At 46.6% G+C, this 14,947-nt stretch overlaps 1 protein-coding gene across 2 annotated transcripts in view; it reads left to right on the top strand.

The window, feature by feature from the left end:
* The window catches only part of NIPAL3 (NIPA like domain containing 3), a 49,803-nt gene that overhangs the window by 27,517 nt on the left and 7,339 nt on the right, over positions 1–14,947 (top strand). For both annotated transcript variants that reach the window (XM_059038799.2, XM_059038815.2), the window contains exons 5-10: positions 751–896; positions 4,422–4,518; positions 7,629–7,764; positions 9,654–9,742; positions 11,776–11,839; positions 14,124–14,218. In XM_059038799.2, the coding sequence (XP_058894782.1) occupies positions 751–896; positions 4,422–4,518; positions 7,629–7,764; positions 9,654–9,742; positions 11,776–11,839; positions 14,124–14,218 (627 nt within the window). The remainder of the gene's footprint in view (positions 1–750; positions 897–4,421; positions 4,519–7,628; positions 7,765–9,653; positions 9,743–11,775; positions 11,840–14,123; positions 14,219–14,947) is intronic.

The raw sequence follows: 14,947 nt of genomic DNA, 5'->3' as shown, positions 1-14,947 counted from the left end.
GTTTGTAGCAACGTGATTTGTTATAACCCAAGACTGGAGACTACTTAGATGCCTATCAACAGTAGAAATGATAAATTGTATCCTATTCACACATGGACCACTGTACAGCAGTGAGAATGAAGGAACTACCACCACATGCCAGGATACAGATGGATCTCACAAACATAGTCTTGCATGAACCCAGACACAAGAAAACGTACTGTAAGAATCCATTGATATAACGTACAAACCCAGGCAAATGGCCAGTGCTGGTAGGAGTCAAAGTGTTGCCCTGGGGGTGGGGGCTAGTGATTGGAAGGGGACACAAGTGGGGATTTGGGGGTCCTACGAATGTTCCCTTTCTCGACCTGGGTGCTGGTTACATGTGTGAGTTCACTTTGTAAGAATTCATCGAGCACTTTTTTGTATGCATGCTATCTTATTAAAAAAATTTTTTAACACTAAATGTATCTTAAAAAAATGACATTCAGGGGACTTCCCTGGCGGCCCAGTGGTTAAGACACCACACTTCCTCTGCAGGGGCTACGGGTTCGATTTCTGGTGGGAGAACCAAGTTCCTGCATGCCTTGAGGTGCGGCCAAAAAAGTAGAAAAAAAAAATGACATTCATGAAGATACTCTCTTATTTTTCAAGTAAAGAAAAACCCCAAATTCAAGCAGTAGCAGGTCCCCATATGTTACCCCAAAGACACATGCTGGCCTGGGGCGTACGCTTGCAGTAAGCCCTGTGATGGCCTCCCCCTCCCTGCAGGGCGCTACATCTTATCCTTCGTTGGCTGCGGTCTGGCCATCGTGGGCACCTACTTGCTGGTGACATTCGCACCCAACAGTCACGAGAAGATGACAGGCGAGAACATCATCAGACATCTTGTGAGCTGGCCTTTTCTCCTGTACATGGTAAGAAAAGCCTCTGTCCTTCCACCTGAGATGGTGGGGGTGGGGATGGAGTCCTAGAAACCGGAAACCCAAATTCCCAGCAAGACGGGGTTCACGGGGATCATGATGTATTTCACAGCGCCGAACACCACGCTCCCAGAGAGCATGTAGTTCCTGGGGAAGTGCTGTTTTTCACTTGCGTCCTGAGTAATGTCTAAAACTGCATGTATAGTATGATAACTTGATTTTTTTTAGAGGTATTTGTAGGTCTGTACGTTACCTGTAAAAGATTGGATAGAAAAACAGAAACTCCATCAGTAGTTGTCTCTGGGAGATGGAATTATGATTGTGTTTTTATTTCACCTTCGTCTTCACATATTATCCAAAATTTCTACAGTGAACATTTAAAACTGTTATGGTAAGAAAAAAAGTTAAAATTTTCAACAGTTAAAGAATGTTATTTTTTTTTTTTTGCCCTCTATCACACAGCTGATAGAAGCTGATAGAAACATGGGAGACACTGTAGACTTTATCTCCTAAACCCCCAACCAGAACTAATCAAGGTTACAAATAGATTACAATTGACTAATTGTAATCTAAACTGATTACAAATGGACTAATCAAGGAAAACATCTAAGGTATTTGATAAAGCTACTGGTGTATTCCTGGTCCCCCTGCACCATGTTAAACACTTTTTAATGTATTATCTATCAACAAAAATAACCAGTGAATGAGGAGTTTTATTTGAGCCAAACTGAAGACTATAGCCTGGGAGACAGCCTCTCAGATAACTCCGAGGAACTGCTCTGGAGAAGTGGGGTTTTCAGCACAGTTTTATATCTTCTCAGGTCAAAGAACATTAGACAAGTCAGGGATACATTCCTTAAAGGTATAAAACAACAACAAAAAACAGGTCATCATGTACACAGCAAGTCGGGTTGTCCTTGGCACCTGGGAAGGGAATCTTTTCGCAGGGGTACTAGCATTGGCATCCCGTGAAGGGAGGCATTTAATATTTATTTTTAATGTGAACATTCTTTACTTCTGGTCAGTGTACCCTTTTCTTTAATAATTAAAGCAGGTGTGCAATGTATGTTTGAAAGGCCACAAATAGGCCATTTTAGTTAGCATAAATTTTTAAAAAATTTCTCCATTTTAATCTTTTTTTTTTCATATTTATTTATTTACTTGGTCGCACCAGGTCTTAGTTGCGACAGGCAGGCGCATTAGTTGTGGCATGCAAACTCTAAGTTGAGGCATGCATGTGGGATCTAGTTCCCTGACCAGGGGTCGAACCGAGGTCCCCTGCATTGGGAGCTCGGAGTCTCATCCACTGCACCACTGGGGAAGTCCCTGTTAGCATAAAATCTGAGTTAAATCATGTATAAGCCAGAATGACTTCCCTAGACCTCAATGTGTGAAATTCTGTTTCATCACATCTCAGACTCCCTCGATAGTCCTGTAACATAGGTGTTTTTCTCCCCCATTTTATGGATGAGAAAGTGGATCTCAGGGTTAGCAAACTTGCTCAGTCAGAGTCCCGTGAGAGCCGAGTTGGACCTGAAGCCTGCCCGCCTGCCTGGCCTCACGTGTCACCACAGCCTGCTAACAAAGGTGCTCACTGTTTTGCCTTGACTCAAGAAGCCTGGGCCTGCCGTAGAGGCTCCAAAAGTCCTTTTTCCTCAGGTTGTCCGTGAGGCAGATGATAGATTCCAGGCTTCTCTTTCAGAGAGTCCTGGGCTCGAGTCCATTACATACCATGTAGCCGTAACCAAGGCACTTAGCCACATGCTCTGCCTCCCTCTCTGTACGTTATCTGGCGGGGTCACTGGACCCGGGGTGGCTGTCAGGTCCACCCAGCACGTGACAGATGCTCAGTGACCAATTCAGTTTGGCTTCCTCCGTCGTCACTGTGAGGCAGTGCTGCCAGCTGGAAAGATTGGGCCAAATCAAATTCAATAAATATTTATTGAGTGTCTGCTATGTGCCAGACACTGTGGGTATAAAAGCTAAACGAGACAGGCTGACAGAACTCATGGTCCATCAGGAAGCACCAACACATATACAGCCATCTCACGATAGAACGCCAAGTGCTCTCCCGGTGTGCGTTTAAGCATCATGAAGAATGGTGGGGAGATCGGCCACTCCCCCCCTGCCCCCCGCCCAAATGTACGCAGTTGGGAATGTTGATGAGTAACTGTACATCTGTTTGATGGCGTTATTTTGCAACAATTAAAGATAATGATGACAACTTCATAAAACATGAAAATTGTTTACGGCAACTAACAACAGCCCAGCACAAAACTGTGCTTTGACTGTGATGACAAGTAGATAAAATATGTATTCACTGTGACAACGACAGGAAGAAACAGGAAAGTGAATGCAGCTGTGTTTTATGGTCTCTAATTCTGAGGAGTTTAACAAGTTTTTTCTTTTTAAAATGCTCATTAATGTTTCTCCATTGGTTTTTATGATAAATGAACTTTGGTAGGACGTTGGGATAGGCAAACAGAGCTGAGCCATTGCTTTAGTTTTGCTGGGGGCTGGGGCTGGCTTCACTCCTTGGGAAAATATTGCCAAATGTCTGGACCTTTAAGGAATAGAAAGGACAAGCTGTTGCTGCAAAGGCGGGGAACTTCTCAAACTTCAGAGTTTTCAAACTTGCTGTTGTCTAGTAAGATTCTACTGATGGAGCACCTTCTGAACACCAGGCACTGGGCCCCCATCTGCAGGCAGTGTAGCCTAGTGGGAAAGCGCATGGGCCCTGGAGCCAGACTATCCGGGTTCAAATCCCAGCTCTGCCGTTTGCTAGCTTGAGATTCTTCATAGAATTATGATGCTGACTTAGTGAGTTGAGTGAAGATAAAATGCTTAGAATAGAGCCTGGCAGATTTATGAGTTCATTAAGTATAAACTGTGATTATGGCCCTCTAAGTTAAGAACTCTTACCCCTGTTTCACAAAGGAGGTAACTGAGATTTAGAGAACTTAAGTGACCTGGCTAAGGTCACATAACTAGTTTAGAAGGAGATCCAAGATCATAACTGGGCCTCCCTGACTCCAGAAGTCCTCTTCGTTTCAACTCTACCAAGCTGCACGCAGTGGAGGCTTGGTTAGCAGGCAAGTGGTATCTATACTTATATACTTAACCAAAGAGCTCTTCTCCTCACCGAACAAGCAGCTCCCTCTTTGACCAACTCCCAGTTTTAGTGGGGGTTACCATGCAGCAGTGAAATGGGACACCAGCTCAGCCTGATGAATCTTGACCATCCAAGACAGGGTGGACCTGAGGCCAGCACAGCACCCTCAGAGCCTCACCACGAGGTGAACTGCTCTTCAGTATTGGGAGTAGAGAGATTCAGCATTCCCTGCTTTCCTGCAGGATATGTATCAGCGGTTTGGGAAATACTGGATGTTTCGATTCCCTTTCAACTCTGAGGGCCTGTGACTGATGCAGTCAGCAGCGTAAACTCCAGCCCAGCCCTCCGGGGTCTCCTGGTCTTGCCTATGGCCCCCACTGACCTCCCCCGCTTGCTGCTCTCTGTAGCTCGTGGAGATCATTCTCTTCTGCTTGCTGCTGTACTTCTACAAGGAGAGGAACGCCAACAACATTGTTGTGATTCTCCTCTTGGTGGCGTTACTTGGTAAGTGAGGGCCCTGGGGATTGAGTTTTGCCACCACTAAGTAGCACCGAAAGGAAATGTGGGTTTTGTTTACTGAGCTGTGGCATCTGGACCCAGGAGCTGCTGGAGGCCGGCTCAGGCTGGTCCCTCTGCATCGGCGGCTGCAGGAGCTGGGTCCCTGCTAACTGGATGCAGGCCTTGTCAGTTCCATCGTGCTGCTGACAGCGTTCGGTGTTCTTGCCCAAGTGCCAGGAGCAGTGCTGCAAACTGGCTAGAGCAGTGAGCCAGACAGACACCCGTCCCCTCAGGGTGCCACCCCTTCGAGAGGGAGGAAACGACAGTAAACGAGTTGACAAATTCATAGAATAGTGTAAGTTTGGGCAGTGACAATTACAATGACGAAGAAGAAAGTAGAGTAAGGGGAGGGGTGGGGGGTTAAGAGGTTATTTCAGAGAAGCCAGAGGTGGAACAGGTTCCAACAGGGGAGCCCCTAAGAGTCCGTGTAAGACCTATCAGAGGTTAAGACTTAATTCTGGATTCAAAGGCAAGAATTGATTTTGATTTTGCTCTCTTTTTTTTTTTCCTTTTGAAGGCACGGGTGCAATGGGGGAAATGGCTCCTAAATTAGATTGGGGCAAGGCTCTCACCCCACACAGAGTTAGATTTACTAAGTAGAGCTGTGAGAAGCACCCCTTCTTCCTGGAGAGGGAGAGGTGGGTGTGGCCCTGCCGCTACCTCCTAGTGACTGTCCCTGTGTCAGTCACGCTGTCCTCTAAAAATGGGCCGAAGAGAACACCCAGATCTCAGGGGGAGAGGCGATTAAATGAGACAAGCAACGGCCCCCAGTGTGTGTTGTTTCCTCCTGTCCTTCCGACAGCAAGCCCCTATTCCAGCGACAGGCCATAAAACACACAGATATGTCATTGTAGGACAGGGTTCCATTTTTTTTTAACGGCGTTACTGAGATATAGTTTACATACTGTAAAGCTCACCTGTTTAAAGTATACAATTCAGGGCTTCCCTGGTGGCGCAGTGCTTGAGAATCCGCCTGCCGATGCAGGGAACGCGGGTTCGTGCCCCGGTCTGGGAAGATCCCACATGCCGTGGAGCGGCTGAGCCCGTGAGCCGTGGCCGCTGAGCCTGCGCGTCCGGAGCCTGTGCTCCGCAAAGGGAGAGGCCACAGCAGTGAGAGGCCCACGTACCACCAAAAAAAAAAAAAGTATACAATTCAGTGATTTTTAATATATTCATAGAGGATGCAACCATCATCATAATCGGATTTCAGAACATTCTTGTCACCCCAAAAAGAAGCCCTGTGCCCACTAGCAGTCACTCCCCATTTTTCCATCCTCCCAGGCTCTGGCCAATGACTAATCTACTTTCTGTCTCTGTGGATTTGCCTTTCTGGATGTTATTAAATAAACGGAATCGTACACCATGTGGCTGTTTGTCCCTGGCCTCTTCCACTGAGCATCATGTTGTAGAGGTTCATTCCTGTTGCAGCATGACTCAGTGGTCCGTTCCTTGATGATTTTGTTTGCAAAGTGGATTGGAAGATCACGGTCCGAAAACGTTCTCTCCTGGTGAGTTGGAAGGTCAGGACGTTCTGAGGCATGTTGGCCAATTCCTTTCTGCCCCCTCCTTACCAACAAGGACAGCCTGGAGAAAGTGCTTGTCCTACCTGCCTGCTGATGTTTGAAAACTGTAGTCTAAGTAGCTGAGGGGCCCAGAAGCCGCTGTGTCTGCTGGGCTGTTGGCAGGAGAAGGCAAAATGAGCAGACGCTGAGAAAAATAGGAAAGCAAAGCATTTCAGCCAGAACAAGGAACTTCATTTGTACCATACTTGGGAGTTCCTTTTCATTCCTGCTCTGGCAGGGACATCCAACAGTTTAGAGTTAGAAGTCGTTTCTGCAGCACTGGGTAAAGCAGTGGTCTCCATAGTGGGGTGGGTGTATGGGAAGAAAAAATATTAGAACTGGTATTTTTTTTATAGCTATTTATAGTTTTATTTACGTAGGAATCTGTTCATCATAACAATTGATGTAAGAATATGCAATATTTTCAATCAAATGGGCCTTAACCTCACTACCTACACATAACTACTTTTATTTATTTTTTTATTTAATTTTTTTCAGTATATATATATTTTTTAATATCTTTATTGGGCTATAACTGTTTTACAATGGTGTGTTAGTTTCTGCTTTACAACAAAGTGAATCAGTTATACGTATGTTCCCATATCTTTTCCCTCTTACGTCTCCCTCCCTGGTGTTTATTTTTATCTCCACCTTTTAAGTATATTTTCTACACGTGTTTTATGATGTACAGACCATATAAGCACAGTGTTACATGACTATAATTTAAAAATAAATAAATGTTTATATATTTGAAAAGTATATACATATGCATAGGGGTATGCATTCCAAAACATGTGGAGACCTCTGGTCTAAAGAAATGTTTTTTAAAATACCAGTGAGTAAGCATTTTTTAAATTTTTTATTTTTTATATTTTTTTTGCGGTACGCGGGCCTCTCACTGTGGTGGCCTCTCCCGTTGCGGAGCACAGGCTCCGGACGCGCAGGCTCTGGCTCACAGGCCCAGCCGCTCCGCGGCATGTGGGATCTTCCCGGACCGGGGCACGAACCCGCGTCCCCTGCATCGGCAGGCGGACTCTCAACCACTGCGCCACCAGGGAAGCCCAAGTAAGCATTTTAAAAGACCAAAAAAACAACACAGAAAACTCCTGAGCTCTGAACACACCACATTTTTCTTGTGATTGCCGTGAGAATGATACTCAAAAGAAGTTCATTTATACATTCGATTGTTTTGACCTTGCATTGTGTTCCAGACACAGTGCTGCCACTCTGGAGTTCAGAGTGAACCCACTACCCTTTCTTGGTAGAGTTTAGAAGGGCGTTTGGAAATACCCTTCGGGGTTTTGCTTTCCTCTCTGCTTTCACGGGAGGGTATAAAAGAACCAATGCCGATAGGATCTCACTGTGTAAATCACTGGCTGGGCTCTGCCCGTGTTCCCTGCATCTTGGTCACTTTGTCCTTTGAGTTTACAAGCTGTCCCCCCCCCCCCCACCGTGTCTCTGAGGCTCCCACACATCCTTGTTAACCTTCTGCAGGCTCAATGACCGTGGTGACAGCAAAGGCTGTGGCCGGCATGCTCGTCTTGTCCGTACAGGGGGACCTGCAGCTCGACTACCCCGTCTTCTACGTGATGTTCGTGTGCATGGTGGCAACTGCTATCTATCAAGCCGCGTGAGTTGCAGATTCTTTTCCTGCTGGGCTTCCCCACAGAGGTGTCTTCCAGCTTCTGGGCCTGATTACAATTGTTTTTGAAGCTGTAGGGCAGGTAGAACATCCAAATGTTCTGTCGCCAGGGTTTGGCATCCACTGTGGAGAGAGAGGGGTCGCTAATTTGCTGAGTTATCACATGGAGGGGTGCCGTGCCGCTTGAAAAGCCTGGAGTTGGATGTATTTTTCCCTCTGCCTCAAAATGTGAGAACCACGCAATCAGAGGCAGCCTCGATTCCCATCTGGACCAAGGCAGGTGCCCACTTCCGGGGCCTCAGAAGAAGCTGTGCGGTCCCCGCGAGGCACCTATGTGTCTGCCCGGTGGAAGACAGAAAGTTGTCTCCAACTTTCTTGTCCTCAAGAAATCTTTCCAAGTAGAAGAGCAAGGTGATGGTTTCTGCCTCAGAAGTAGCAGTTCTGAGGGTAGACCCTTGCTCACGACAGAGATCCGGTGCTCAGCAGGGGGCCTGGGTGAGCACGTGACAATCCTGCGTGAGGACGGAGGGTGGACAGTGCAGGTTTCAGTGTGGTGCATGGGGCCGGTTCACCCCGGACAGGTCAGGCCCTGGACTCCAGCCGCTGGGGCTCACCATCCACCAGTGGTGCCTCCGGGGAACATAGCGGTGACCGCTGCCACCCGGGTGCCCGGTGTAAGCTGCGCCCTTGCTGCCTTCACAGAAACTTGAATTCATTTGGTCCCCACGACAATGGTATCATCCTCATTTTGCACGTAAGGAACTGTTGTGAGAGGCCAGGAACTGGCGGAGCTGAGACTGGAACCCCGGCGTCTGTCTCCCTCCCCACCCTGCGCCCCACACCCCTCTGCTCTAGGCCTGCTCCTCAGCTTCTCTAAGACACAGACTCCCCGTCTGCAGTGACATAACAGCAGCCCCTACCTAACAGAATCGCAGCAGGCTCTAGTAGGATACGGGGTAGCGTCCAGTAAATAGTTAGCTTCTTTTATGATTTTTGTTACTATTATTATGCTGATTATGACTAGGCTTAGTCCTCCTACAATGATTCTGGTCATCACCCCTGAGCCCCTGTCCAGTGCAAGGCTCTGTGCTGTGCCCTCCAGGGCTTAGAAAGATGATCAGGTGCCCCGCCCTCCTCAGGAAGCTTCTCACTCACACATCACACATTCATCGAGGCCTGCTGTGTACCGGGCCCGTGCTGGGCCTTCCACTCACAGAGACACGTGCGATAGTCACTGAACTCAAGGAGCTCAGAGCCCTGGTCCGAGGACAGCCGGGTAAACAGACGATTACAGTTGGGTGGGAAGTGTGTTATGGTGTAAGGAGCTTTGCGACAATAACCAAAATGCTATGCAGAGAATGGACAGAGAAATATATTCCTAAATGATGGAGTGTTTATCCTAGGTGGGGAGATTAGGAGTGACTCTAATTGACTCTCTCTTTTTCCTATATTTGTTGCAGTGAGAGTTGAATTAAGAAGAAAATTTGTTTAAAAGAATAATTACAACACGAGGCAGGACGTGATAAGCGCTACAGGAGTTTCTTGGAGTGTTAAGGGACCAGGAATGGCTTTTTAGTGGGTAGGGGATGCAGGGGACACAGAGGTGAGGAGAAGGGCATTGCGGCGATGAGAACTATGTGGTCAGAGGTGTTGGACGGGGAGAGGGATGGGCCTCAGGCTGTGTGTCCAGAGGAAGGGTAGGAGCAAAGCGTGGACCCCAGCCCAGGGGACACACGAGGCTGGCATCTTTATAATCCCAAGGAATATTCCTTCACGCCTCATCTTCGTATTTTCAGACCAAGCCTGCGGTCATCGGCTTTCACCTCGGCCTCTCGACATCCCCACAGCCCACTGACCAGAGTGCTTTTGTGTTGAAGGTTTTTAGGTCAAGCCTCACAGATGTATGACTCCTCTCTGATTGCCAGCGTGGGCTACATTCTATCCACTACCGTGGCTATCACAGCAGGTAAGGGTGTGGTCGCTAGATTTCTGTCTTCTACCTTGACAGCAGGGACATTAGCCCAGTGTGGAGGGAAGGGGCGCTGCCTCTGTCAGAAGGCCAATTCTGCTTTACTTGTCCTGCCCGTCACAGTTGTCGATGGTTTTGTGGGGAAAGCGCAGGATTTAGAGCCAGAGGGGCCTAGGTTTGCACCCCAGCACAGACATGGAGCTGTGTAGCTCTGGGAAAATCACTTCACCTCTCTGAGCCTCAGGTCCACATTCATAACATGGGAGTAATAATACTTTCCTCCTAGAATTGAAATAGGTATAGTCCGAATGTCCCCTACTTTGTACTGCTTGTGTTAGGTTTCTTTAACTGTTTTTACCATCATCTGCTAACTCCACAGCCTCCACTGGCCAAGTGACCACATATTTCTTCTGTATAATTTTTAGAGATCATGAGTATATACATAACACGTGCTCAGTAAGGGACCCTCATCATTATTACATTCCCCTTTTCTTCTACTCCATCCCTATATTTTTTTTTCTTTTTCTTTCTGAGGTGGCTTCAGAGGCTGCAAGTGCGTGTGTGTGTGTGTGTGTGTGTGTGTGTGTGTGTGTGTGTCAGTTTTTTTGTTTGTTTGTTTTTAAATGGCAATGGTGACTAAGATTTTCAGAGTAAAAAGACCAGTAAGAACCAGTGTGCCTCCCTTTGAGGAAGGCCCAGCCGGAAAGCCATATATTTCGCACTGCACTTTGGACGAGTGGTGCCCAAACTGGTGTTCACAGATGTTAGAACAAGAGGGCACACAGCCTGCCAGGGCCTATGCCATGAGCGGGACCAGGGATTGAGTGGGGCTTGACCCAGAGCAGCCAGAAAGCTAACCTCATGCAGAGATTTAAGTCACGTTCAACAGCTTCGGTCCAGGCAAGATTGAAAGGGATAGAAACACCGTGGTTGAGTCCGCAGTCAGGCAGGGAATCGGGAGCTCTGGGCAGGGTCGGGATGGTGGGCTGTGAAGTGGGTCCAGACAGACGCTGGCTGCAGGGTGAGGGCGGCCGGCCTGTGGCACTGCCACACTGCAGGGTGTGACATCTGCCAATCTCATGAGGTTAGAAAGCTCCGGCGGCTTAACCACGAAGCCTTGGTTTTCCATCTTAAGAAAGATGGGGGGAAAATGTGGTACATATATACAGTGGACTATTACTCAGCCATAAAAAAGAACAAAATAATGCCATTTGCAGCAACGTGAATGGACCTAGAGATTGTCATACTGAGTGAAGTTAAGTCAGTGAAAGACAAATATCATATGATATCACTTATATGTGGAATCTAAATAAAAGGTACAAATGAACTTATCTACAAAATAGAAATAGAGTTACATATGTAGAAAACAAACTTATGGTTACAAGGGGGTAAAGGGGAGGGGAGGAATAAATTGGGAGATTGGGATTGGCATATACACACTACTATATATAAAATAGGTAACTAATAAGGACCTACTGTATAGCACAGGCAACTCTACTCAATACTCTGTAATGGCCTATATGAGAAAAGAATCTAAAAAATAGTGGATGCATGTATATGTATAACTGATTCACTTTGCTGTACACCTGAAACTAACACAACATTGTAAATCAACTACACTCCTATAAAAACTTAACAAAAAAGAAAAAGAAAGAAAGATGAGGGAGAGGAGTGTGTAAAAACGGATAAGTCTCTAGTTTAGCTCATAGTGTCGTTTCACTGGGGGAAGCTGGGCAAAGGGTACGTGGGAATTCCATACTATTTCTGTGCATCTAATATTATGTCAAAATAAAAAGTTAAGAAAAAAAAGATGGAGGTAAGAGAGGCCTAGGTGGGGGAGAAAGAAAAGACAGTCTTTTCCCCCCAGATGGCTTTTGTTCCATTCTGCTAATTTCTCACTAGGTGCAGTCATAGTATTTTGGACCCCTTTGGTATTCTGTAGGGAAGGGAGCTTCGCCAGATCCTAAACAGACTGGCAGGTAGGTGATCTGAAAACAGCTCACCCGCATTTTCCATTCTTTGCTGCTCAGGCGCCGTCTTCTACCTGGACTTCCTCGGGGAGGACGTGCTGCACGTCTGCATGTTTGCACTGGGGTGAGTCCCATCCTGCTCCCTGGCCCCGAACTCCAGGCAGGCTGCCCCTCCCTCCCCACCCCTGCTCCAGCCTCTCAGGCAGTCCCTCAGAGCCAGAGGAGCAGCTGGCAGTGGGACCTTTGTCCCCAGAGGTGAGCGTTTCATTCCCCAAAGGGCTTTACTTTTCCTTTCTTCTCTTTTGGGCTTTAATCTCCTTGTCATTTCAAACACATCACAATTTGACCCATGAAAGACTCTCAACTTCACCTCAGATCAAATAAACGTATACTGAAGCTAAACAAGATGCCATCATTTTGCAAAAACTAACAGGAGGGGTAATGGCCCATGTTGGCAAAAGGATGAGGAGCCCAGCTGTCTGCCACAGTGTGAGAAGTTCTTTAATGTGGGAGGACAATTTGGTATAACAGTAAAAAAATTTTTTTTTCAAAGCAAATGAACTTTTAAAAAATTCTTCTTATTTTATATTTTTTATTTTTGGCTGTGTTGGTCTTCGTTTCTGTGCGAGGGCTCTCTCCAGTTGCGGCGAGCGGGGGCCACTCGTCATCGCGGTACACGGGCCTCTCACTGTCACGGCCCCTCCTGTTGTGGAGCACAGGCTCCAGACGCGCAGGCTCAGTAGTTGTGGCTCACGGGCCCAGCCGCTCCGCGGCATGTGGGATCTTCCCGGACTGGGGCACGAACCCAAGTCCCCTGCACTGGCAGGCGGATTCCCAACCACTGCGCCACCAGGGAAGCCCAGCAGTGAAATTTTTTAATGAGCATGCTTCTTGATGCAGCTTTCCATTTCTAATCATTTATCTTAGAAAAGTAAATGATGGACGTATCGACACATGTATGAGGGTGTTTATTATTTTAAAAATTAATTGTTTAAGCAAATAATTGGAAACAACCTAAATGCCCATCAGTAAAATACAGGTTAAATAAATTACACTATCTTCATATAATTAAATACCATACTGCCATTTTGAAAAATTGAGGTCAGTCTATTGGTACTGAAGTAGAACCATGTCTAGGATACATTGAATGAAAAAAGTTACATTTTAAAAAATGTATAGTATACCCTATGAGCCAGCAATTCCACATCTAGATATAGACCTAAAAGAAATTATATATATTGACAAAATGACTTGTACATGAATATTTATAGTAGCTTTATTCATAATATGCCCAAACTGGATACAACAGGAGAGCGGAAAACAAGTTCTAATGTATTCAGACAGTGGGTCAGATAATGCGTTCAACACAACAATAAAAAAATAATGAACTACTAATACACACAATGAAGTGGATGAATCTTAAAAACATTTATCAGGTGAAAGAAGTCAGACACAGAAGAGTACACGCTGTATTGTTTAACTCACAAGAAGTTGAAGGACAGGCCAATCAATTCTGTGGACGTCCGAACAGTGGTTTCCTCTGGCGAAGGGTCTGCATGAATGGGGAAGGGGCACAGGAAACTTTCTGGGGGTAAGGGATGGAAATGACTTCTCTATTGACCTGGGTGGTGATCCTGCGAGTGTGTGCACAGGTAAGATTCATCGAGCTCCACATTTAGGGATTGTGCATTTTATTGCCTATAAATTATGCCTCAGTTTTTAGAAAGTGTGCTTGTTTATCTAAGCTCTGGAGAAAAGAAAAAAACAAAAAAAGACTCTGGAAGGATATACACCTATGGTGGGGGCGAGTACAGGGACTTTCTAATTTTTACTTTCTCTGCTCCTGTATTGATTGAATTTAGGCCATAAAGAACTTTTTAATTAAAAAAAAAAAAATCAGGCTTCCCTGGTGGCGCAGTGGTTGAGAGTCCGCCTGCCGATGCAGGGGACACGGGTTCGTGCCCCGGTCCGGGAAGATCCCACATGCCGCGGAGCGGCTGGGCCCGTGAGCCATGGCCGCTGAGCCTGCGCGTCCGGAGCCTGTGCTCCGCAACGGGGAGAGGCTGCAGCAGTGAGAGGCCCGCGTACCGCAAAAAAAAAGAAAAAAGAAAAAAAAAATCTTTAAAGGCAGGGTTCTGAGATACAGGGTAAGTGGAGGTGAGGGTTTGGCCAAGGATGGCCTGATTTGTTCTGGTTGAGGCTTGTGTGGGCTGCACAGGCTGTTATTATTCATCTCGCATCTGCTTCCTGCTGACCCCAGGCCTGGCCGCCTCTCAGGGCCGCTCAGCAGTGAGCCCACCTCCGCAGCCTGCCACCCTGTTTTCCCCTTTTTCCCATTACTCACGTTTGAAAGCAGCCCTCCCAACCTCACCCCGGCCTTGTTTCTCTTCTTCATCTGTGCTCACCAGGTGCCTCATCGCATTCTTGGGCGTCTTCTTAATCACACGTAACAGGAAGAAGGCCATTCCCTTTGAGCCCTACATTTCCATGGATACCATGCCAGGTAACATGCAAATCCAGCTGGCCAGCCCCTCCACATAGAATGACTGCTACTTCCTGTTTCAAAAGAGACAACCAGCCTCTGGGTTTGGTGCAGGGAAGGTGTGCTGTGCTATTATGATGTGACTGTCTCTCTTTTTTTTTTTTCTTTCTGTTTTTTGTGGGTTGTTTTGGTTTTTTGTTTGATCTCAGTTTGCAAAAGAGGAGGCAATGGCTGAGGCACCTCGATTGGTTTTGAGCACATCTTGCCAGTTCTGATGTCAATTTGGGGATCTTTTAAAGACAGCCCTGATTCACACTGGATATAATTATGATCTGCAGCACCAGGCTTCATGCCTGCAAAAGGAAAAATCCAGTTCATCTCAGTGGAATGGAATGATCAGAGAGGGGAAGGAAAATAGGATGAATGAAATTCAAATATTATAACCTCACTCCTTAGATTCCACAAGGGAGTGGATTGTTCTGGAGAGCTTAGTTCCTCAGGGAGCTCAGGGTTCACACTGAGAAGCACAAGTTCAAATGGCAGGAACATAAATGTGTGAATCAGCTGAGTACTGCACAAAAGGGAGTGATGGGGCTTGTAGAGAACTGGAGAGCACTTTCCAGCCTCAAGGGATTCAGATGAGAAAGTTAAGATGTTGGGCAGCGCCATCTAGATGTGCTGACCTAAATTCTATAGGATACTAGCGGCCACCAGCTTTCACTCTTGAACTCAAATTTAATTGTTGTTTTA

This window comes from Kogia breviceps, chromosome 1 (genome assembly GCF_026419965.1).
Source record: "Kogia breviceps isolate mKogBre1 chromosome 1, mKogBre1 haplotype 1, whole genome shotgun sequence".
Lineage (NCBI taxonomy): Eukaryota > Metazoa > Chordata > Mammalia > Artiodactyla > Physeteridae > Kogia > Kogia breviceps.
Note: the sequence above shows the minus strand (reverse complement) of the source record. Positions and strands in the feature narration are given on the sequence as shown.